This window comes from Canis lupus, chromosome 18, assembly GCF_011100685.1.
Source record: "Canis lupus familiaris isolate Mischka breed German Shepherd chromosome 18, alternate assembly UU_Cfam_GSD_1.0, whole genome shotgun sequence".
NCBI lineage: Eukaryota > Metazoa > Chordata > Mammalia > Carnivora > Canidae > Canis > Canis lupus.
Window position 1 is genome coordinate 38,389,084 of NC_049239.1, and position 26,701 is coordinate 38,415,784.

The 26,701-nt window shown below is 37.2% G+C and overlaps 1 protein-coding gene and 2 pseudogenes across 1 annotated transcript; 1 reads left to right on the forward strand and 2 right to left on the reverse strand.

Moving 5' to 3' along the window:
• On the reverse strand, window positions 5,325-6,178 carry OR5B131P (olfactory receptor family 5 subfamily B member 131, pseudogene; annotated as a pseudogene).
• On the reverse strand, window positions 18,572-19,510 carry OR5B3B (olfactory receptor family 5 subfamily B member 3B). The gene is given in 1 exon segment (NM_001389185.1): window positions 18,572-19,510. A coding segment is annotated over 1 exon segment (939 nt).
• Window positions 24,681-25,407, forward strand: OR5B133P (olfactory receptor family 5 subfamily B member 133, pseudogene; annotated as a pseudogene).

Sequence of the window (26,701 nt, forward strand, 5' to 3'; positions counted from 1 at the left end):
TCTGATCTGTTGGCAGATAGACTTCTTTTCTGTCCTAAATGCTCTTTTGTAGCAGATGTTATTGGTGCTCTATCCATATCCCTTTGGCACTCTTTGTCTATGTTCAGTCCAATGCTTTTTATGAAAAAAGTCTGTATCTGTTAGACTAAAGGCTTATTTTACTGTAAGGGCATGCTCAGCTCATTGTGGAACACTTAATTTTTCTGGTGTCAATGATCAATAAGTGACAAATAGAAACAGAGTGATAAATACTTGATTCATTATCTTTCAGATGATATAGGTCTGAGGCATGTTGTTTACAGTATTCCAGTGGTTTCTAGTAGATCAAGTCCCTTCCACAGGTATCACCTATTGACTAATATAACTCTGTATTGGCATCCTTCCCTGACTCACTTTCCCACTACTTTATCAGTGCTTTCTGTCCATTAAGTCCCAAATAAGCTACTTGAACTCAAATCACTGACTGTGGATCTGCTTCTGGGGAACCTAACTTCATATGCAGCCCAACATTATAGGTAGTTCCTTAGCAATGCTATCTCATTGTCTTTATCATACAAATAGAGCATGACAGAAAGAAGTATCTTCCTGAAGTTAAACTAGTCCAAAAGAGAAAGAAAAAGGAACAAAACATGCTCTATTCCATGTTCCAAATTTCTTTTTTTTTTGTTCCAAATTTCTTAAGACAAATTTCATCTCTTCCTTCTCCTGAAACATTTTCAGTATACTGATTTCCGATTTTTGTATATATGCTAATGTCTGATTTTGCCATTAAACTCAAATGGTAAAAACAACAACAACAACAACAACAACAACAACAAAAACAAAAAACTCAAATGGTAGTTCATCTAGGTATAAAAATCTGGACTGATATTTTTTCCCTCAGCTTTTTGCTTTTTGTTTTGTTTTGTTTTTTTCCCTCAGCCTTTTGAAGTTATCAGTCCACTGTCTACTAACTTCTTTTTCTTTCCTTTTTAACCTCTTTTTCTTTAATCTCTTTTTGTCTGCTAACTTCTAATTCTTCCTGATGAGAAGATTGATATCAAGATTATTACTACTTTTTACATTTCTCTCTCCATCATCTGAAATGTTTGTCCTTGTCCACATCTTTCTGCAGAATAAAAGAATCAACAAAATGAAAAGGGAACCTACAGAATGGGACAAAATATTTGCAAACCACATATCTGATGATTTCATATGTCAATATATGAAGAACTCACACAACATGGCAGGAAGAAAACCAATTATCAATAAAAATGGGTAAAGGACCTAAGTGATATTTTCCCAGAGATATTAGAAAAATGGGCTACATGAAAATGTGGTCAACACAACTAATCATCAGGAACCAGAAATCTAAGAATACAAGTGTCTCTCTCAAACTTATAAAGAGCACTAATGAAAACCCCACAGATAATATCATACTTGAATGTGAAAGAGTGAAATCCTTCCCTGTAAGACCACATACTAGACAAGTGTGCCTGCTTTCACCACTTTTATTCAAAGAAAGTTCTATCTAGAGTAATTACACAAGCAAGTGAGAATTACAAGGCATATAAATGGAAAGAAAGAAGAAAAATCATATGATTTTCAGATGATATCATCTTATATAGAGAAGATCCTAAAGAATGTACAAGAACCTGTTAGCTAATAAACTTATTCACCAATCAAAAATAAGTTGTGCTTGCATAAACTAGCAATAAACAATTCTAGAGAAAATTAAGGAAAAAATTCCACTTATAACAGTATCCTATGTTAAATACAGAATAAATTTAACCAAGGGGTGAAAGGGCTGTACACTGAAACTACAAAATAAATTGCTGAAATTCAAGGTGGCCTAAATAAATGGAAAGACATTCTGTGTTCATGGATTGGGAGTTATGCTATTGTTTACTGGCAGTATTTTGCAAAATGATATACAAGATTAATACAATTCCTATCATATTTCTATTATAGAAATAGAAAACCTACTACTAAAATTCAAATAGAATTCAAGGGACCATCAATAGCCAAACAATATTGAGAAGGAAAAACAAAGTAGGAGGACTCACATTTCTTGATTTCAAAATGTAATACAAACCTGAAATAATCAAAGCAATTTGATATTGCCTTAAGGATAGAGACATAAATCAATTGAATTCAATTGAGAGGAGACATAAACCCATATATCTATTGCTAATTGATTTTTGACAAAAGGTGCCAAGTCCACATAATGGGAAAAGAAGTAATCAACAAATGGTGTTGGGATAACTAGATACCCAAATGCAAAAGAATGAAGTTAGTCTCCTTCCTCACATCACATATAAAAACGAACTCAAAATGGCTGATGACTGAAATATGAGAGCTAAAAACATAAAACCATCATAAAACGTGGGGAAAAGTCCAGACCTGGGATCTGACAATGGTCTGTCATGGATTACACCAAACACAACCAACAAATGAAAAAAAAGAGATAAATTGCACTTCAAACCTTTGTATATCAGAGTACATCTTCAAGAAAGTGAAAAGGAAACCTACAAAATGGGAGAAAATATTAGCAAATCACATTTATGATAAGGGCATAATAGGGAGAATATATAAAGAACACAAAACAAAAAACCCCCAACAGCCCAGTTGAAAAATGGGCAAAGTTCTTGAACAGATGTTTTTCTGAAGATTTACTAAAAACCAGTAAGCACATGGAAGTATGGTCAAAATCATTAGGCATTTGGGAAAAATAAATCAAAACCATGGATACCATTTCACATATATTAGGATGGCTATTATAAAAGAAAATGGAACTAACAAGTTGTAGCAAGAATGTGGAAAAATTGGAACCCTTGTACATTACTGGTGGCAATGTAAAATTGAACAGGTGCTATTGAAAACAGTTTGATGGTCTCCAAAAGTTAAACATGTAATTACCATTAGAACCAGCCATTCTGTTCCTAGTAATATCACCAAAGAATGAAAACAGGTCCTCAAACAATACTTGCATGAATACAAATAGATATACTGCATTATTAACAATTGCCAATAGGTGAAAAATATCCAAATGCCAATAAATTGAGAATGAATGAAAATATGTAGTACATATATACAATGGAATATAGGAAGAGAAACGTGGATGGAACTGGAAGGTATTATGCTGAGTGAAATAAATCAATCGGAGAAGGACAAACATTATATGGTCTCATTCATTTGGGGAATATAAATAATAGTGAAAGGGAATAGAAGGGAAGGGAGAAGAAATGGATAGGAAATATCAGAAAGGGAGACAGAACATGAAGACTCCTAACTCTGGGAAATGAACTAGGGGTGGTGGAAGGGGAGGAGGGCGGGGGGTGGGGATGAATGGGTGATGGGCACTGAGGGGGGCACTTGACAGGATGAGCATTGGGTGTTATTCTGTATGTTGGCAAATTGAACACCAATAAAAAATAAATTTATTATTTAAATAAAGGAAGAGAAACTAATGTGACCACAAAGGCAGAGATTGACTGATGGGAATAAAACCAGGAATGCTGGAAGCCACCTGAGATGAGATCTACATGGGACAGAGTACCCCCTGGACATGTTGAAGATTGATACTTTTGTTCCTTCCCAGTGAAACTGGCTTCCAACAACTGGCCTCCAGAACTGTGAGAAAATAAACATGTGTTGTTTGAAGGCTCTGGAGTGTGCTGTTATAGCAGCCATAGGAAACTGCTATAAAATCTTTATGATCTTGTGTTCAACTGTGAGTTCTCAATTTAATGTGTTGCTGCAGCATAATCTAGTGTTTTTTTGTTTTTTTTGTTTTTTTTACAAACAGACGAGTTTTTCTCGTGGGTTCCTCATATCATGCAGCTATTCATCACTTAAAATCTTTTACTGAGCTTCAGCTCTGCTCTAGGCCTGAGTCTTTGTTAGTCATCAGCCTAGAAATTGTGCCAGGATGCTTAGCCCTTTCATTTTAATGGGGAAAATCAAACAAAAGGAGTAAACATACAAAATGAATATATGATATTTTGATCAGTATTATGAAGGAAAAGATGTTACAGATCAATATTTGTGGGATTTTTTCTGTTTAAGTTTGTTCCTACACAGGATTACATTTCATTAGATACTCTTGAGTTCTGTGGAATAGACATTAGTCTAGATTCTGAGAATACATACCTAAATAAGATAACATCTTTGGTCTCAAAAGCTTGTAATTCAGTACTACAGTTAAACTTATAAAAACAAACCAATATAACTCATAGCTGTTGACTGTAACTCCCAAATGGCAGAAGTACAGCCATAAATATTTTTCTTGCTTGCATATTGTTTCATTAGTTGTTCTGTGGGAGCTTCTTCAGAGATTCAGCTGACCCTCAGGTTCTTTCCATTTAGTAGTTTTGTCATTTCCTATGGTCTGTATCCTCTCTACCTAGCTGGTGACCAAAAAAAAGAATGAATGGCACATCACACAAGGAATTTCATGGTGCAGACGTGGAAGTGGCATGTATGACCTGTACTCACAACTATGGACAAGAACACAGCATATGGTTACAGTTAACTACATGATAGGCAGACAAATAGAGTCTATGGATTTTTCCAGGAGTAAACATAGTCTGGAAAATAACTAATCAGTCTTTTCCATTGTAATGCTTATGATCATCAAATATCCATCTTAATCTTCCTCCCATAAAGAATTTTATTATCTACCTCCACCAAAGAGACAATCCAAATCTGAACTAATCATTTTAGAAGTACAATGTCCAGGCTACTGTACAGGTTAAATGGATTTCTTCACCCAGTCCATGTGTGGCTCCTTGTTACCTAGCAATTTATGCACTAAAAAGAAAACATCATTTGTTTCACATTCATAACCAATAAATAATGTTGGGCCTTAGTAAAGATAATTGGGGTAAAAGAGCCACCATTCAGAACAGACAACTATGGAAGACATAAGATTTCAGGTTAGAAATCTTATGGAATCAACATTACCAAGGCCCCTCAATCCTGGTGATGGGAATTATTTCTTTATGAGACCCTGATTTTTCTTTTTGAGGAAAGCTTCATCATCCACTGTTTTCTTTAATAGCTTGTCCAATCTCTTAAATGCTTTTTTTCCTTACCATTACTGAAGTAAATCATGGGGAAAAAACTATGTCTAACACAATAGTAACAAAGCTTTATTCATAAAATGCTTTGATTAAAAATTATATTTTTTTGCATTTTGGATACTTGGATCTGCTACAAAATTAAATACATAAATGACATTTGATTAAGTTTTATGTTTTAATAACCTATTTGGCCATGAACATTGAGTTACCGCATGGAGTAAATATAAGTGGGATGAAATAACTTTTGGTGGTTCTAGATCACTAAACAACTATACCTAGAGAATATTTTACCTTTTCAACCACCTTCTTGAAAGCATTCTTGATCTCTTTGTTCCTCAAGCTGTATACCACTTGGTTCAGCATGGGGGTGACCATAGTATAGAACACAGATGCGATTTTGTCTGTGTCCATGGAATGATGAGAACTTGGCTGTAAGTACATGATGATGACTGTCCCATAAAATAAGGAAACTGTGACAAGGTGAGAAGCACAGGTAGATAAAGACTTCTGGTATCCCTCACCTGATTGTATCTTCAAAACAGTGATAAATATGAACACGTAGGAAATCAAGATAAAAAGTGCAGAAAAGATATTAAAGCTTGAAATAACAAGAATCAGCTTGTTAATATCTCTATCTGAGCAAGTTAGAGTCATAGCTGCTGGGATATCACAGAAAAAGTGATGGACTACCTTGAACATACAGAAAGAGAAATAGAACGTGTCTCCAATGTCAATAACAGGAGTTAGAAAGGCAAAGGCATAAGAGTCTATGGCCAGATGAGCACACACACTGTCGCCATGGTGGTGGTGTAATGCAAGGCCATTACAGCTGCATAGAGTTCATAGGCCATTGAAGCTAAGAGGTAACTTTCCACTGCCACAAAGAGTACAAAAAAGAACATCTGGGCAGCACATGCACTGCAGGAGAAGACCTGGTCTCCTATAAGTAATCCAGCCATTACCTTGGGAGTGATTGTGGAGGAGTAACGAAAGTCCACCGGAGACAGGTTACTGAGGAAGAGGTACATGGGAATATACAGACGGGAGTCCAGCAGGATCAGCATGGTCATCCCCAGGTTCCCAACCACAATGATGAGGTACATGAGGGTAAACATTAGAAAGAGAGGACCCGAGGATCCCTGGGTGGCGCAGCGGTTTAGCGCCTGCCTTTGGCCCAGGGCACGATCCTGGAGACCCGGGATCGAATCCCATGTCAGGCTCCCAGTGCATGGAGCCTGCTACTCCCTCTGCCTATGTCTCTGCCTCTCTCTCTCTCTCTCTCTGTATGACTATCATAAAAAAAAAAAGAGAGAGAGAGGACCCTGCAGTTCTTGGGCATTGGTTAGTCCCAGCAGGTGAATTCTTTCACCTCTGTGTTATTTTTCATGAATGTGATTTGCACATCACAAGATGCTCTGTGGCAAAGAAAAGGAACAACACTGATGAACAGAAACCAATGGCACAGAAATTGAAATGTACAAGCATTATTTTATTAGAGTAATAACTTGTTCTTCAAAATTCTCCATTTCTAAAGCATATCATGGCAACACAATTTAGTGACAACTTATCTCTAGAGTAATAAGCTTTTGGGTAGGAAGTGTCCTTATAGATAATCTTCCCAACTTCTAGATTTTATATATGAGTAAACCGAGTTGCAGGAAAGGCTAACAAGTTCTGCAAGTTCACATGCCTAGAATGAATCCATATCCTATATCATATATTTTAAGTCTTATACTTCTATAGCACTCATATGCCAGGTACTCTATATGTATATATTCATTTAGTCCTCTCATCAATCCTGTTAGATTGATTAGTTGTTCCTCTCATACATGTATATCTAGCACTTTGGCAACTGAGAGATCAAGTAATTTATTTAAGGTTAGTTAGATATTAATGGACAAAGCCAAGCTTTAGACCCAGTCAGAATAGTTCCCAATCTAAGTGTTGTTAATGAATTTGATTGATTCTAATTTCATTCAATTTACACTTACTTGTCTCTATTGTACAGAACTTAATGCATGGAGTAGCATAGTTACATAATTTACAAATAAACACATAGTAGATGCAGTGGACTAACAGTGGACTAAGTGCAGCATTAGAGGCATATGCAATCAAACAAATCCAATTCTGAACAGAAGGTATAGCATTGGGTGTAAAGGCTTGGACTTTGAGAAGCATGTGTATGCAATCACATATCACCCCTACCACTTACAACTGGGAGATGTTGGTCCTAACTTCTCTAAGTCTCTATCCACCAACATGCAAAATATAAGTGTTGTTGTAACCTACCTCAAGGCATTATTGTAAGAATTTAAAGAAATAATGTATAAAAAGAGCACAATGAGGATGCCAAGTACAATCTTGAAGAGTACTAGCTGTAATATTATTAGCATAGAACAATGGTCTCTGTTGGTTTAGGAAAGTCAGGTGGCAGTAAGGGGATGGGTTTTAAGTCTCATGTCCTTAACCTTTGATTTACCTCTTTGTACATGCTATCTATGCAGATATTTTGTTTCCCTCCTATTTCTCACTCTGTGCTCATGGCTGTGTCAATCACTTTGTGTGAGAATTCAGGGATCTTCAAGTTTTCTTTTTCTTAATTTCTTTCTTGAGATCCACATTTTACTCCTCTGTCCTGGACTCATTCTTACTATCATTCCAATCAACACTGAGCTGGATCACAGATATTGAGGGGTGAAAATTCATGGCATGGGGGTTGACACTAATATATTAATGAAAAGGCACAAATCCTTGCACTTTTAGTTGAGGCTTTGTGAAAGATATGCATTCTTTGGTAACCACTATTATCTATCATCTTCCTCCTGGCTCCTAAACACACTTTTTTACACATCTTCATCTCAAAGTACTTGTATTTTTCAACACCTCATCCACGTAATATAGTGTTATGATATCACACCTATATCAATTGTTATGTTCTATGATGACTAAGAGCTCTCTTGAGGTTAGTAACATTAAAATTCCTGCTTACATGTAGCTGGTCTCATAGATCAAGAGACAAATGCATGGATAATATATGATACTAATGATGATGATAATGATCCTGGTCATGATCATAGATTAATAGAGCAGAAGAGGAAGGGAAATAAATTGGGTATGTACACACGCATATACATATAACTAATTTACTGCTAAGAAAATGAGGATTTGAGAAGTTATGTGCCTTCTTAAAATTCTATACCTACTAGGAGATATTTAAGATACAGACCCATGTCTAACTGATCTTAATGCCTATATCTTTAATCATTGCATTGTCAAGTTTTCTAGTTGAACAGGTAATAACAGGGTAGGTTGTAGGGAATCTAAAGAAGTATCATCTCACCCTGTTTGGTTAGGGTAGGTTGTAGGGAATCTAAAGAAGTATCATCTCACCCTGTTTGGTTAGCTATCTCTTCAGTGACAAGTCAATACAAGTAAACAGTAGGAATTCACCACCTACTCTGAGTACCATCTATCACAGGTTTGTCCTATCCTCTTAAGAAAAGCAGCATGGAATTTCAAAAATATTCCTCTGCACTTCGCTGATTACCAATGTTTTGCCCTGACTCCTGTACTTATGCCAATGTGCAGAAATAGTATTCAAACAACCAGATACCAGCCCCCAAACTCACAGAAGATGGAGCCACCCCACTGCTTCTGCATCAATTACATTTTTCACTGCAAGGGAAGATTAAATCTAGAAGCTTACCCTGCTCTTGAAAAGAAGGCAAAGAGTGCTGAATTGTGAGCCTGCAGTCAGAAATTCAGCCCTAAAAGAATGTTATAAATAATGTAGGAGAAATTCTGTCTCATGTCCTGGTCAAGATGTTCCGAGTTCCCTGAAGCATGAAGACATGGAGAAAGGATCATTAACATGGGGCTTCCTAGGAAGCCTGCATCTAAGTAGTGCATCTACCATGGATTTTTTGAAGTATTCAGAAAATGATTTACCTTTCTTCTGATCTCAATTTCTTATTTTTAATAAAGAGATATAAAATTATCTGTCCCACAGACTTTCCAGAATAGTATCTGAAACTAGCAAATGAGGGTGGATGCACAAAAGACCTTAGTGAGGGCTTAACTTTTCAATGTGAATCAATTTTTTGTTTCAGGTTGTCTTCCCTGCTTGTCATTGCAGACTCACTGCAAATACCCAGTTTGGGCAGAAGCTGGTGTCTCCAACAAGGTTGGAGTTAGCTTTCAGTTCAATACATGATAACCAGATGGGCTCTGGTCAATATCTGGTCAGCATCGAGTCCTTTTAATTAACATCATGCAGAATCATGATGAGATTTCAGTGCCTAATGTACAAGCACAAGGAGAAAATTATACAGGCATGAACTGTCTGGGGACAGAACCTCTAATGAGGGCACTTTTTTTCATTGTACTTACATAAGGAAGAAACAATTAAACTGTGTGTAGAAACATATTTTTTTATGCTGCATAGCACATACATATATTTGCAATCTTGCTGTCTTTTCTCTCCTATCTATCACCTTAAAAATTAAGGTGACTTTTACATACATCAAGAGTACTTTTGTTTAATTCATTTGCAATTATTTTGATTTTTGATATTTGAAATGTATTTCTTTTTCTTGAAGTATAATTGACACACAATGTCAATTAGTGTCAGGTGTACAACATAGTGATTTGACAACTGTCTACATTATACTATGCTCACCACAAGTGAAGCTACCATGTATCACCATTGTAATACAGTCGACTATTTTCTTTCTGATGTATCTTTTATCCCCATTTCTGAAAATTAGTTTTTTAAAAGATTTTATCTATTTATTCATGAGAGATACAGAGAGAGAGACAGGCAGACAGAGACATAAGTAGCAGGAGAACCAGGCTCCCTGTGGGGATCATGATGTAGAACTCCATCCCAGGAACACACCTGGAGCCAAAGGCAAATGCTCAACCACTGAACCACCCAGGTGCCCCCCTGGTTTTTATCTACCATATTTTTATTGTGGTTTTCTCCTTTACATTTCCATTCAGTACAATAATAGTTTCAGGTGTACAATTTAGTGATTCAACATTCCCATACATTAGCCAGTGCTCATCACAATGAGTATCCTCTTTAATCCTCATCATCTATTTCACCCTCCCCCCACCTTCCTCCCCTCTGGTAACCATCAGCCTGTTCTCTCTCTCTCTCTCTCTCTCTCTCTCTGTATCGCTCTCTCTCTCTCCTCCCTCACTTCTCTTTATTGCTTTGCTCATTTATTTTGTTTCTTAAATTCCACATGAGTGAAATCAGATGGTTTTTGTCTTTCTCTGACTTATTTCACTTAACATAATACTCTCTCACTGACTGATGAATGGATAAAAAAGTGGTATAGATAGATGGATAGATATAGATAGAGGTAGAGAGTATTATATTTTGAATATTTTTAAGTTCTGACTTTGATATGCTAAATTTGAATTCAATTTTGTCTCATCTAATATTTCTCCAATACATTAACTGATAAGATTTCTTGTATCATATATATGACTTTTGTTGTATTTTATTCTTTTTTTTACATCTTTTTTATTTAAATTCAATTTGCCAACATATAGTTTAACACCCAGTGCTCATCCCATCAAGTGCCCTCCTCATTGCCTATCACCCATTTACTTCATCCCCGCACCCACCTCCCCTTCGGCAACCCTTTGTTTGTTTCCAAGAGTTAGGAGTCTCTTATGGTTTGTCTCCTTCTCTAATTTTTCCCACTCAATTCCTCTCCTTTCCCTTATAATCCCTTTCACTATTTCTTATATTCCCCACCTGAGTGAAACCATACGATGATTGTCCTTCTCCAATTGACTTATTTCACTCAGTGTAATACCCTCCAGTTCCATCATGTCAAAGGAAGTGGTGGGTATTTGTCTCTTCTGATGGCTGAGTAATATTCCATCATATTTTATTCTAAAGAATATTTATGTTTTATTCTATTTTATACTTCTCCTGTTTGTATATTTTATATACCCTTTTAGGTGCAATTTTAAGTTCACAGCAAAATTGAGAAGATACAGTGAGTTCCTATATGCCTCCATCCCCGCACATGCGTAGTCAATGCCATTATCAACCTTCCCCTCCACAGAATGGTGCGTTTACAATTGATGCACTTATGCTGATACATCATAATTAGCCAAAGTCCATAGTTTACCTTAGTGTTCTCTTGGTGTTGTACATTCTATGAATTTGGAAAAATGTATAATGAATTGCAGCCATCATTTTAGTATCATACAGAGAGCATTTTCACTGCCCTAAGAATCCTCTGTCCTCCACCAATTTATATCTCTCCTTTCTCAACCCCTGGCAACCACTTGGCTGTCCACTACATCCACAGTTTTGTATTTTCCACTAAAACCTTTCAGATTGACTTATTTTATGTAATAATAAATACTTAAATAATCTCTATGTCATTTCAGGGCTTGATAACTCATTTTTTAGTCCTAATATTTCATTGTCTGGATGGACCACAGTTATTAATCCATTTATCTACTGATGGACAAATTGGTTACTTCCAGGATTTAGCTATTATTAATAAAGCTTTATGTAGATGCCTGGGTGGCTCAGTGATTGAGCATCTGCCTTTGGCTCAGGGCATAATCCCAGTCCAGGGTCCAGTCCTGAATTGGGCTCCCTGCAGGGAGCCTGCTTCTCCCTCTGCCTATGTCTCTGCCTCTCTCTCTGTCTCTCGTGAATAAATAAATAAAATATTTTTAAAAATGAATAAAGCATTTATAAATATCCATGTGCAGATTTTGAGTAGATGTAAGTTTTCAGCTCCTTTGGGTAACTTCCAGGATTATATGGTTTAAGTATGTTTAGTTTTGTAAGGAACTGCCACACTCTCTTCCAAAGTAGTTTTACCATTTTACTTTCCCACCTGTGAATAAGAGTTTCTGTTGCTCCACCTCCTCTTCATCCCTGGTGTTGTCAGAGTTACAGATTTGGGCCATTCTAATGGGTGTGTGGTAGTATCCCACTGATTTTTTTATTGAGGAATAATTCACATGCAACATTAGTTTCAGGCATACAACCTAATGATTCAGTATTTGTATACATCGCAAAATGATTACCGCTAAAGATCTAGGGAATATCCATCACCATACACACATTCTTTTCTTTTTTTTTTAACTTACAATCCTTTGTGAAATATGCTGTCGATCATCTTTGCATATGCTTGTCTTCTGTATATTCTCTTTGATGAAATCTGTTAAGATTTTTATTTCTTTTTTAATTGGCTTGTTTATTTACTTATTGTTGAGTTTTAAGAGTTCTTTGTATACGTGGGTGACAGTTCTTTATCAGATGTAGTTTTTGCAAATATTTCTCCTAGTCTGTGGCTTGTCTTCTCATTTCCTTGAAGATTCTTTCATAAAGTAGACGTTTTTAATTTTTATGAAATCCAGTTAATCAACTATTTCTTTCATGGATTGTGCCTTTGGTATCATATCTTTAAAAGTCACTGTCAAACCCAAGGTCATCTAGGCCTTCTCCTGTGTTATCTTCCAGGAGTTTTATAATTTTGTATTTTACATTCAGGTCTATGATCCATTTGAGTTAATTTTTTTAAAGATCTTATTCATTTATTCATGAGAGAGAGAGAAAAGAGAGAGAGAGAGGCAGAGACACAGGCAGAGGGAGAAGCTGGCTCCATGCAAGGAGCCCGATGTGGGACTCAATCTCGGGACTCCAGGATAATGCCTCCGAAGGCAGGAACCAAACTGCTGAGCCACCCAGGGATCCCACATTTGAGTTAATTTTCATGTAAGATTTGTGTGTACATTCATGTTTTTTTGCATGAAGATGTCCATTTATTCCAGCATCATTTGTTAAAAAGATTATCTTTGCTCCATTGGATTGTCTTTGCTCCTTTATCAAAAATCAGTTGAGTATATTTTTGTAAATCTATTTCTAGCTCTCTATTTTGTTCCACTGATCTATTGGTCTATTATTTTGCCAACACCTGTCTTTTTTTCTCTTATTAATAAGTGTACTGTTTAACCCCCATCACCTATTTCACTCCTCCACCTCACCTCTGATAACCATCAATTTGTTCTCTATAGCTAAGAGTCCGTTTCTTGGTTTCTCCCTCTTTTTTCCTTTGCTCGTTTGTTTTGTTTCTTAAATTCCACATATGAGTGAGATCATATGGTATTTGTTTTTCTCTGACTGAGTTATTTCACTTAGCATTATACTCTCTAGCTTCATTATTGTTACAAAAGGCAAGATTTCATTCTTTTCTATGGCTGAATAATATTCCATTGTATGTATATACACCACATCTTCTTTATCCATTTATCTATAGATGGATACTTGGACTGCTTCCATAATTTAGCTATTGTAACTAATGGTGCTATACCTCACTGTCTTGATTATTGCAATTTTATAATAAGTCTTGAAGTTGAGTAGTGTCAATCTTCTAACTTTGTTCTTTCCCTTCAATATTGTGTTAGCTATTCTGGGTCTCTGTACAAATTAGAATCAATTTGTTGATATTCACAAAATAACTTAGTGATATTTCATTTGAGACTCCAATGAGTCTATAGATAATGTTGGGAGAAATGCAAGAAGCGGGCTCCATGCAGGGAGCCCAACACGGGACTTGATCCGGGGTCTCCAGGAGCACACCCCCGGGCAAAGGTGGGGCTAAACTGCCGAGCCACCCGGGCTGCTCCGAGATTTTTTTCATAGTCTGTGTTCACTCCTGGGATTCTTCTCTGCTCCTGGCTGTTTCTTTCAATTTATATATATTAAATTTTGCTCTTTGCTACATATTGTTCTATGGGTTTTAACAAACGCAGAGTCGTGTTCATCAGCAAGTTACCATAAAGAATACATTATCATCTTAGAATTTCCATTTCTATTCCTTTTTAGACAACCACTCCTACTTCTCCAAACCTTGGAAATCACTGAGGTTTTTGTTGTTGTTGTTGTTTTTTAATAATAAATTTATTTTTTATTGGTGTTCAATTTGCCAACATACAGAATAACACCCAGGGCTCATCCCATCAAGTGCCCCCCTCAGTGCCCATCACCCATTCACCCCCACCCCCCACCCTCCTCCCCTTCCACCACCCCTAGTTCATTTCCCAGAGTTAGGAGTCTTCATGTTGTGTCTCCCTTTCTGATATTTCCTACCCATTTCTTCTTCCTTCCCTTCTATTCCCTTTCACTATTATTTATATTCCCTAAATGAATGAGAACATATGATGTTTGTCCTTCTCCTATTGACTTATTTCACTCAGCATAATACCCTCCAGTTCCATCCACGTTGAAGCAAATGGTGGGTATTTGTCATTTCTAATGGCTGAGTAATATTCCATTGTATACATAAACCACATCTTCTTTATCCATTCATCTTTTGATGGACACGGAGGCTCCTTCCACAGTTTGGCTATTGTGGACATTGCTGCTATAAACATCGGGGTGCAGGTGTCCCAGCGTTTCATTGCATCTGTATCTTTGGGGTAAATCCCCAGCAGTGCAATTGCTGGGTCTAGGGAAGATCTATTTTTAACTCTTTGAGGAACCACCACTCAGTTTTCCAGAGTGGCTGCACCAGTTCACATAGATCAATGGAACAGAATAGAGAATTCAGAAGTGGACCCTCAACTTTATGGTCAACTAATATTCGACAAAACAGGAAACACTAGCCACTGGAAAAAAAGACAGTCTCTTCAATAAATGGTGCTGGGAAAATTGGACACCCACATGCAGAAGAATGAAACTAGACCACTCTCTTTCACCATACACAAAGATAAACTCAAAATGGATGAAAGATCTAAATGTGAGACAAGAATCCATCAAAATCCTAGAGAAGAACACAGGCAACACCCCTTTTGAATTCGGCCACAGGAACTTCTTGCAAGATACATACACGAAGGCAAAAGAAACAAAAGCAAAAATGAACTATTGGGACTTCATCAAGATAAGAATCTTCTGCACAGCAAAGGATACAGTCAACAAAACTAAAAGACAACCTACAGAATGGGAGAAGATATTTGCAAATGACGTATCAGATAAAGGCGTAGTTTCCAAGATCTATAAAGAATTTATTAAACTCAACAGCAAAGAAACAAACAATCCAATCATGAAATGGGCAAAAGACATGAAGAGAAATCTCACAGAGGAAGACATAGACATGGCCAACAAACACATGAGAAAATGCTCTGCATCACTTGCCATCAGGGAAATACAAACCAAAACCACAATGAGATACCACCTCACACCAGTGAGAATGGGGAAAATTAACAAGGCAGGAAACCACAAATGTTGGAGAGGATGCGGAGAAAAGGGAACCCTCTTGCACTGTTGGTGTTTTTTGTTTTTTGTTTGTTTTTGTTTTTTTTCCGACTGTGTGTTATAGAAATGGAATCGCACAATATGGAAACTTTGGGAAGGAAGAAATGAAAACTATCTTTGTTCACAGGTTACATGGTTGTCTATGTAGAAAATCTGAAAGAATAGAATAGACTATGAGAAAACATCAGCAAAACACTACTGAAGGACATTCTGTGAGATACCTGACCAGTACTCCTTGAAGCTGTCAAGGTCATCATAAACAGGGACAGACAGAGAGCTTGTCACAGGCCAAGATTAAGGAAGTATGACAACTAAATACAAGATGAGGAAAATGATTATATTAATGAAATCTGAATAAAATCTGAAGTTTAGAAAATAATATGATGCCAATATGATTTCCTAGTCTTATAGATGTCCCAGGTAATATAAGATTATTCTGTAGAGGAAACCAGGCAAGATTGTATCAGTTGTCTATGGTTGCTATTACAAATAATCAAAAACTTGGAAGCTTAAACAATACATATTCATTGTTTCACAGTCTAGAATCCAGAAGTCCAAAAACAGTTTTCCTGAACAGTGTGTCAAAGGAGCCATCTTCCCTCCATAGGATCTAAAGGGAAATCCATTTCTTGCCTCACAATCTTCCTGTGGCTGCTGTTACCCATGGTTTGTGGTCACATCGCTCCAGTCTGTTTTCAAGATCACATTGTCTAGTCCTCTTTTATCTATGGTCATGTCTCTTGAACTCTCTCTTGTAAATATATGTGGAATTTCCTTTATGGTCCTCCCAGAAAATCTGGGATAAAATCCTTAAATTAATCACATCTGCATAGGCTTTTTAGGCCACATAAGGTAACCTTGGAAGGTTCCAGGAATTAGGATGTAGATCTCTTTGCAGACCATTTTCCAGATGGCCACAGATTTAGATTGTATATTCTGCACTATTTTGAAAATTTTGTATAACTCTCAAATAGTTCTAAGATTAAATAATTAAAATAATAATTGGAAATGTTTGCAATAGGAGAAACATCACCATAAAAAGCAAAAGAAGAATATTTGTGTTATTCTACACTGCCCTCAAATAGCAGCATGAGAATATTTGCATATTCAAGTGCAATCTGACAAATATTGAAATAGTAAAAGCCTTCTATTATCTAGAGATAACAAATTAGATGAGGTTACTCATTCCTGTAGGTAGGTTTGTATAGGATAGAGCTCTCTGAGAATCAAACTTAAAAGCATAAAAGTTGTGCATTATACTAGTAAATTGAATGTGCATTTCCATTATTAGTGACAGATTATTGCCATGTTTATATTCTACATAGATACTCAGAATTACTTCAGTTAATTATATTTCATACATAAGAAGTAATTTTCAAACATAATCAGATACTAACCCTTAAATAATATGATATTTAAAGTATTTTTATAATTACTAACTAGCATTTGTTTGATGTATTCCTTGCCATTTAATGCGACATCACTGCTGAGTAAAAATTATGAGATTGTTTCAGATGATTCACTTGATTATGAGATCCAGGAAATCCCTGTGTCCAAACAGTAGAGTGCAAGCACTCAGTGAAAATGTAGATAAAAATATTTCAGCAAAGCAGAAAATCAGCTTTGCTTCTTGAAATGCACCATACATCTATCTAAGAGGTTTATATTAAAATAAATACATAAGTGGTTTATGTTGTGTGTGATATACAATAATTATCAACAGTTAAAAGATTTAGCATATCAATACAGTTGTACTCAAAGCTTAAATACTTCATTCATTTATTGAGAATCTATTATGAAACAGACATTTAGGTACTAAGAATTATGTTGTAAACAAAACAAATAATCCATTGCCCTCATACAGTTTAAATTCTAGTTGATGGGTCTGAATCAGGACAAGAAGACAAATAAGTATACAAGAGATGAGGATTTATAAAGGTATGAAGAATGTCACGGAGTGGAAGAATAGTGTACCTGGTGAGTAAAAGGGGACTAGTTTATGAAGGTGGTCAGGAAAAATATTAATAGAGTAATATTTAAGCAATGACCTTAATAGAGTAAGAGAATGTTCTATAGCAGGAAAAGCAAGTACAAATGGCCTTAGGCAGGACCATCTTTAAAGTTGTTAGATCATGAAGAAATAGAAAGAAAATCACGTGAATGAAGTAGGGTAAGAAGAATAGGGAGTTTCCAAAAAATAATTTAAATCAGCAAAGGAAACATGAAATACGAGCATTAATCATTCCAACATATTTCTAGAAGCAAAATGTACATTATCGGTTTTCAGTGAAGTTTTTAGTAGTGTGAGAATTGCTAGAAATATTTGAAGAAATTGAAAAATACTTTTAGTCTTCTTCCATTTTTCTCACCCTCTAGCTGTGCTTTGCCTTTTGAATATTGTAATATGAGCATGGTAGTTCTATGTAATGTTTCAATTAAGGCAGAAATATTAATTCACATAGGATACTATATGTATGTATCTCCCAATAAAATGAGTCCCCCAAATTAGATACTTTCATTTGATAGTATATACATATTTTTAAGGATTATATTTACTTATTCCTGAGAGACACAGAGAGAAGCAGAGACATAGACAGAGGGAGAAACAAGTTCCTCACAGGGAGCCTGATGTGGGACTTGATCCCTGGATGGGGATCATGCCCTGAATCAAAGGCAGATGCTCAACCACTGAGCCACCCAGGTGTCCCAACCTTTGATAGTATATTATTTTCATTCTGAAGTTAGGACTCTTAGAGCAGAATTCAACTAAAGAGGTGACAATTATGGGACATAAATTTCTATTCTAATACATGAATTAAAATATTTAAATTATGATTATTAAAAACTGGCAACATTCTATTTAATATTGGGAATTTGCCTACTCCAGTGTGTAAGTATCCTCATGGGCACATGCATGCACTTCCGTTCATGGTCCAATTCCACCCCTATTTTAAGTGTTTCTGCATTGATGTGGTAGAAAAAGCAAAATGCATGTTAAATAAATGAATAAATGCATATCCTCAATAAAGTTTTTGGCAATTAATCCCAAGACATCTTAGCCATTCTTGTTTAGGTTTATTTTCTACACATAATGTTTGCTTTCTTTCAGGATGAGAGACATTTGAATAAGTTAGAATATCACTTCAGGAACTTATTTGCACTCTGGCTAGATGTAACTAGATTAATATTCATTGTAAAATGTTAAAAATCACAATCCTAAAGACAACTTTGACTCTAAAACAATTTTCATGAATGCATTCTTGACCTCCTTGTTTCTCAGGCTGTAGACCACAGGGTTCAGCATGGGGATGACCATGGTGTAGAACACGGATGCCATTTTGTCTGTGTCCATGGAATGGCTGGAGCTGGGCTGTGTGTACATGAAGATGACTGCTCCATAGAAGATGGACACTGCAGTGAGGTGGGAAGCACAGGTGGATATAGCCTTTAGGTATACTGAAGAAGAGTGCATCTTCAGGATGGTGATAAATATGAATATGTAGGATACAAAGATAACCAGGAGAGCAAAAATGATGTTAAAAGTGGTTGCATAAACAAGAGCCAGCTCACTGACGTGTCTATCAGAGCAAGAAAGAACCATGACTGCTGGGATATCACAGAAAAAGTGATGGACTTCATTGTTCATACAGAAAGAGAGACTAAATGTGCCTCCAATGTGGATAGAGGCATTCAGGAAACCACAGACATAGCAGCCTATGGCCAGACAAGCACACACACCTGTCGTCATAGTGGTGGTGTAATGGAGGGGTTTGCACACTGCTGCGTAGCGGTCATAGGCCATTGAGGCCAAGAGATAATTTTCCACAGTGGCAAAGACAGCAAAAATGAACATCTGAGCAGCACATGCACTGTAGGAGATGACCTGGTCTCCTAGAAGTAACCCAGCCATGACTGTGGGTGTGACAGCTGTAGAGTAACCAAAGTCTGCCAGAGACAGGTTACGGAGGAAAAAGTACATGGGAGTGTGGAGACGGGAGTCCAAGAGAATCAGCACGGTAATCCCCAAATTCCCAACCAGAGTGATGAGGTAGATGAAGGTGAACATTATGAAGAGAGGAACCTGCAGTTCTGGGTCATTGGTTAGTCCCAGCAGGATGAACTGTGTCACTTCTGTCCTGTTACCCATCAATGTTGAGGACCACAGATGCTCTGTGGCTAATGAGAAGAAAGAAATGAGTGATAAAGAAACTTACATTGAAAAGTGTATATACAGTATGTGTTATTTATCAGAGCGAATCTTGTATTTCAAGATTCTCCAGATAAAATGTTAGCTTGACCACAAAAGTTAGTGCAAAAATTACATACAGGTTTATAATCTGTGGACTCTGAAGTATGGAGCATCTTCTCATTTCTAAAATGTTATAAATTTGTAAAGTGAGATAGAAAAAATTAAATAAGTTGATTAAGATAGCTTGTCCAGAATGAATACATCTGGTGATTCACTTTTCCAAATCCTAGTAAAAGCAGATACTTGCATGTTGCTCACTTGCCAGGAAATACTGTAAACACTGTAGATGTACAGACAGTCCCCAACTTAACAATGATTTGACTTAATGATTTTTCAACTCTATCATAGTGAAAAAGTGATACACATGCAGTAGAAATCATGCTTCAAATTTTGATGTGGATCTTTTTCTGGGCTAGTGATAGCTGGTACAGTCATCTTTCCTGATGCTGGGCAGGGGCAGTGAGCCTCAGCACCAGGTCAGCCAGGCGATCATGAGGGTCAACAGCTGATACATTTACAACCATCCTGTACCAGCACAGTCATTCTGTGTTTCACTTGCAGTACTGTATTCAACAAATTCATGAGGTATTCAACCCTTTATTATAAAGTAGGATTTGTGTGAGATGATTTTTGCCCAACTGTTCACTAATGCTAAGGGCTGGAAAGTTGCTAATTAGGAGAGGCTAAGGTATGATGTTCAGCAGGTCTGATGTAGTAAGTGAAATCTCATCTTATATTTTCAATGTACAATGGGTTTCTTGGGACCAAATCCTATTGTAAGTACAAGTAGATCTGTATATTCATTACATCATTTCAAGAACATTATGAGTTTGATTTATTACATTCATGTAAATTATGATGCACAGCGAGGAGTGCCTGGCTGGCTCAACCAGTAGAACCTCCTCTTGGGGTTGTGAGTTTTAGCCCCATGTTGGGTGTACAGATGACTTAAAATCCTCAAAAAAAAAAAGCTAGGGGGAAAATAAACTATGATGCACAGAGGTTGAATAATTTTTTATATTTCAAATGACTATTAATTGAGAAGCCATGCTTGGGATCCAAACCAATATCTGAATCAATGCTGAGTGGTTCCTAAAGTGATCTTCTAAACTATATTTAAATCAAATTTAAGTTAATTCAATACAATTGCTTATTGTTGCCATTGGTCCGAATTCATTGTTTGGGGTTTCCCAGTGAAGTATCCAAGAGATACACACAGAGTGGATGTGAAGGGATACTGGAGGGATAAGAGCCAGGACAGCCACCAGGGGAAGAGACCATCTGAGGGGAAGGCACAGTACTGGGTGTAGAGCTTGGGATCCAGGATGAAGTACATATCAGCTCTACTACCATTTACTAATGAGGAATCATTAGTCCTAAGCTAACTTATCTGAACCTCCTATTTCCATGTCTAGAAAAATAAGACAGTAATGAGATGTACATTATAGTATTGTTATGAGAATTAAATAAGATATTGCTTAAAAAACAATAAAATTGGGCAGCCCAGGTGGCTGAGTGGTTTAGCACCGCCTTCCACCCAGGGCGTGATCCTTGAGACCGGGAATCAAGTTCCGCCTGGGGCTCCCTGCGTGAAGTCTGCTTCTCCCTCTGCCTGTGCCTCTGCCAGTCTCTCTCTGTGTGTGTCTCTCATGATTAAATAAATAAAATCTTTAAAAAAAAACAATAATATCTGGTTGATTAGCACAGTCTGATGAGCTACAATATTATTGTTAGGATGGGATGATTGTCTTTATGTTGCCCTGGGAAAAATGGGTGGTGTCTTGCAGGGCTTCGGACGTGTGTGAAGTACGAAGTCTTGAAGAGTCTCTTCAATGTGCCTTTTCTCACACATGAGGGCCTTGGAGGTTGTCTGTGATCTCCGGGATTTCTTAGTCTGTTTTCACTTCACCCAAGCAATCAGCTGCCCCCAAGCCTTCTCTAGGTTAATTTCTTCCTTGAAATCTACACATTAGCTGGATGGGAGCCCCCCCTGGAGAACTTATTCCTTCTCTCATGACTGCCATCTCACAGCAGAATCAGAGATCAAGGGTTGACAGTTCCATGTCTATCTTCCCTTCAGCCTGCAGATCTATATGGGTGGCAAGCCCATGTTATAAAATATTTCATCTGAAGGATGCCTGGGTGCTCAGTTGTTAAGCATCTGCCTCTGGCTCAGGGCATGATCCCGGGGTCCTAGGATTGAATCATGCATGGGTTCCCTGCAGGGAGCTTGCTTCTCCCTCTGCCTAGTCTCTGCTAAGGTGTGTGTATGTGTGTGTGTGTGTGTGTGTGTGTGTGTGTGTGTGTGTGTCTCATGAATAAATAAATAAAATCTTTAGAAAAAAGAAAATATTTCATTTGAATCTGTTCTTCCATAGGAACAGTGCTGCAAATCTGTTCACTTCATTTGAAGCTTCGGAAGGGTTTGCCTTTTCTGCTAACTACTAACACCTTTCTCCTAAGTTTGGCAACTTCCCTGTACAAGCCTGTCCCATGATGACATCATTTGTCAATCTTAACACACACATCCACTTGGAGCTTATTCTATGTTCTATAAGTGATAAGAAAGGCTTTATATGTTAATATGTGAATGTACACGGTAGGGAGTATTGCTATACTTCCTTCACCACTGTGGAGTGTGAGGACTTGAGAAGTTATGTAATGCTTGAAAATTATGCAGCTAGCCTGGGAAGGAGTCAAGACTCACAGTTTAATTCATTGAGATTATAGGGGAAGATGATGAAGCTTGAGATTATAAGGGAAGATTTTAAATGTCGTTTGGATCTTGTTGATCCATATTTGTATTTTTATAGTTTAAAGATAATTTTGGAGCCTGACACTGACTCTGTGGGTTGAGCCTCTGACTCCTGATTTCAGCTCAGGTCATGATCTCAGAGTCGTGAGATCGAGCCCCCATTGACTCCATGGTCAGCATGAGCACAGAATCTACTTGAGATTCTCTCTCTCCCTTTCCGTTTGCTCCTTTTCCCACTCTCTCATGATAAATAAATAAATAAATAAATAAATAAATAAATAAATAAAATCTTGTAAAAAGAGATTATTTCACTCTTGCAGGTTTTTTGTTTGTTTTGCCTGTTTGTTTACATCTAATGAGAGTCCGGCATTTAGTGAACAGGATGAAATCACCACTAGATTAATTAAAGAATCATCCATGGCATTTTGTTCCTATCCTTAGAAAAGCAAGATGATGATCTTTAAGTATCAGTAAATTCCCTTCCGATGGAAATTTTAACATTTATACCCCAGTCTAATCTCAGTATTTTGGAAAAACTTTGAAATATCTATTTCTGTCCTCAAAGAACTGAAAGTAGATAAAGCTGTCCCACCACTTTTGTAAAGATTACACTTCTCATTAAAAATGTGTAGGGATGGGCAGCCCTAGTGGCTCAGCGGTTTAGTGTTGCCTTCAGCCCAGGGCGTGATCCTGGAGGCCCAGGATTGAGTCCCACGTCGGGCTCCCTGCATGGAGCCTGCTTCTCCCTCTGCCTGTGTCTATGCCTCTCTCTCTCTCTCTGTCTCTCATGAATAAATAAATAAAATCTTTAAAAAATGTGTAGGGAATATGGATGCATACCTGTCTGCTGGAAGAGCAGGAAGGGCCAATTCTGAATACGGATCTGAATCAGAATCAAAGCTGTAGAATACTGCATAAATACTACTCTCAGGACATGGTCATAATAAGGCTCCAAGGTCTCTAAGGCAGGAGAAAATGGAAGTGACTTAAGTGAAACATTAACATGGTTCAATTTCTGTACGTACCATGCATTCTTTCTGTGTCCTTAGAGGCATCACTAACCCCCTCCTTATTTGTAAAATAAAGATGATAAGATTACTTCTTTTATAATTCACAAACTTGTGTCTGTAAATAACAAACAAGGGAGGGTCTGTAAGACATCTCCATAAGAAGTTATCATTTTTAAGTCAATCAATGTAATTTTTATCTTGGGGAATTTCCCCTGAATATGACTGGGGGCTCATAGCATATCCTGGGATAAGATCTCTGTGCAGTAGCAAATATTAACATTCAAATGAGTAAATGATCTCCAAAGGGGTTCAGCATGTAGACTGGTCTCTCTACAACGGTGGCATGTGGAGTCATACTGAGATTTCAATGGCTAATGCATGGGGATGTGGAGAGAATTATAGAGACACAGAGCTCTCTGGGAATTTCCCCTGAGAGAACATTTCTAGCACCTCATCCCTTTCCCAGGTTGGAGGCAATTAAACAGCCTGTGGAGTTGTGCTGGTTATTTCACTGAACACACACATTTTTGTATTACTTGTTATTTCATGTGATATTTATCAGCTTATAATTAAGTATAATTTCCATATAACAGTATCCACAATCCCAGTGGTTATAAGATTTTGTCAAATTTATGTCCAGTAAGCACTATCACCTACAAAAATTCATACAAACCTCTTCTGACAAACCCATTCTTCCACCCGCTGCCCTGGCAACCAATAAATTGTTTCATCCCAATAAATTTGCCTTTTCAAGAGTGTGAACTTAACTATAATTATAGAATTAGTACTCTTTGAGTGTATAAACTCAATTAGTATTGCTTTCTGTGTCAGAGTGGAATATTTTTCCTTCAGAGTAGTATTTCACTGTACAGTCATTACCAATTATTTATCTTATTCTCAGTTCAAGAACATTTGTGTTGGTTCTAGTGTTTGGTGATTTCAAATAAAGCTGATAAATATTTGCCTAAAGTTTTGTTTGTTTATTTGTTTTCAATGAAAAAACTCTTATTTTATTTTTTATTGAAGTATGGTTATTGCATAATATTAGTTTCAGACAAACAACATAGTGATTTGACAACTCTACAGTTAGGCTCTGATCACCACAAGTGTAGCTGCCATGTGTCACCATCAACCATATTACATTATCATTGACTCTACTCACTGCGCTGTAGCTTTCATCCTTGTGACTTATTCATTCTATAACTGGAAACCTGTATCTCCTACTATCCTTCACTCATTTTGCCCTAAAAAATTATTTCTCTGCATTTATGTGACCATTTCAGCTTTTTGTTTTGATGTATGCTCCCTGGTGGACTGTGCTTATTTCCAGGTTGTTACTCCAAGGTGATGGCTGGGTTTCTCACAGAGGATAAAGTTGTCTCCTGTGATGGATGTGCTTCTCAGATGTTTTTCTTTGTGGCTTTTGCCAGTGTAGACTGTTTCCTGCTAGCTGTCATGCTTGTGATGGGCAGGCAGTGATGTGAAAGTTCTTACATTACACACCACTCTGACTGTTAATGCATGTGCTCAGACACTGGTAGGCTGCTGTCTGGGGCTTTGTTGAATCTGCCATCCACACTGGATTCACCTTCTGCCATTCCAATGTGATCCATCCCTTTTTCTGTGATATCCTCCCAACCCTGGATCTTTCCCACTCTGACATCTACCTAAATGAGATTGTGCTCTTTATCTTAGCAGCTTTCAATGTCTGTTTTGCTCTTATAGTTATCTTGACCTCCTATCTGTTCATCTTCATTGCCATCCTGAGGATGCGCTCAGCTGAGGGAAGGAAGAAAGCCTTCTCCACCTGTGCCTCACACCTCACTGCTGTAACCATCTTCTATGGAACTGTCATGTTCATGTACTTACAACCTAGTTCTAGTCATTCTATGGACAATGACCAAATGGCATCTGTGTTCTATACCATAATAGTCCCCATGTTGAACCCTATTGTCTACAGTCTAAGGAATAAAGAGGTGAATAATGCTTTTAGGAAAGTCACCAAGAAGCTAAAGATTCTGTTTGGCCCATAGATCAATTAGAGAGATTATAAAAGCTGCATAGTTAACCAGCTATCTATTGTTGTGTAGCAAAATATCACAATGCCTAATGCAACAGTTCTCACAGTTCTGTGGTTGATGGGGTAGTTCCTTTGCTGCTTTCACACGGGCTCATTCATGAGGTTGTATATTTTCCGCACAGTCAGCTGGGCTGAAAGGTTCAAGATGGCCCTATTCACGTTTCTAACTGTTGATTCTGGTTAGTCTCTACATCTTTTTCACATGGTCTTCCATCCTCCAGAGGATGGACCAGATTTCTCACTTAGCATTTTCAATGTGAAAGTAAAACTGAAGGATTTCTTGAAGTCTAGACTCCTAAGTCACACAGCATTTTTTTCTATCACAAATACTAGCCAATGGAGTCAAAGGGCTGGCCCCAATGCAAGCATGAAGAAGGACCACATCTCTTGAGGAAAACAGCTGCAAAGAATTTGTGCCCATAGTTAATCTACCACAATTAGAAATGAGGTTAAACTGCTCATTTTATAAAGAAAGAAAGCCGAAGTATGGTGGGTTAAGTACAACAGCAATTTATTCTCAAACAGTGGAAGATAATGTAGCAAGGTGAAAATGAACTATCTGGACATGGTGTGTCTTGGTCATTCAGGGTCAGGTCCCCCTCATCTCTCTCTACCATTTCCTAGGGTGTTGAAAGTCTATCTTCATCAAAACTATTCTATCTGGAGGAAAGGAAGAAGAGATGAGTTGAAAAAAGTGATGTAGTAACTATGCACATTACTTCTTTTTTTTCCAAATTTTTATTTAAATTCTAATTATTTACCATGCAGTACAATATTGGCTTCAGGAGTAGAATTTAATGACTCATCACTTACATACAACACCCAGTGTCATCGCAAGTCCTTAGTCCCCATCACCCATCTAGCCCACTCCCCACCCACCTCTCTTCATCAACCCTTAGTTTGTTCTCTATTATTGAGTCTCTTACGATTTATTTCCCTTTCTCCTTTCTTCTACTCCTTCCCATATATCTATCTAATCATCTGTTTTATTTCTTAAATTCCACATGAGTGAAATCATATAGTATTTGTCTTTCTCTGACTGACTTATTTCACTCATCATAATACACTTGAGCTCCATCCACATCATTGCAAATAGTAAGATTTCATTCTTTTTTATGGCTGAGTAGTATTCCACTGTACACATTAGTTCTGAGTACATTCCATTGGCCGGCATTCAGTCATAAGACCATAAAACCAACCTGCAAAGCTAATTTCAAAATTTAAGCCCTAGCTGAAGCTTAATG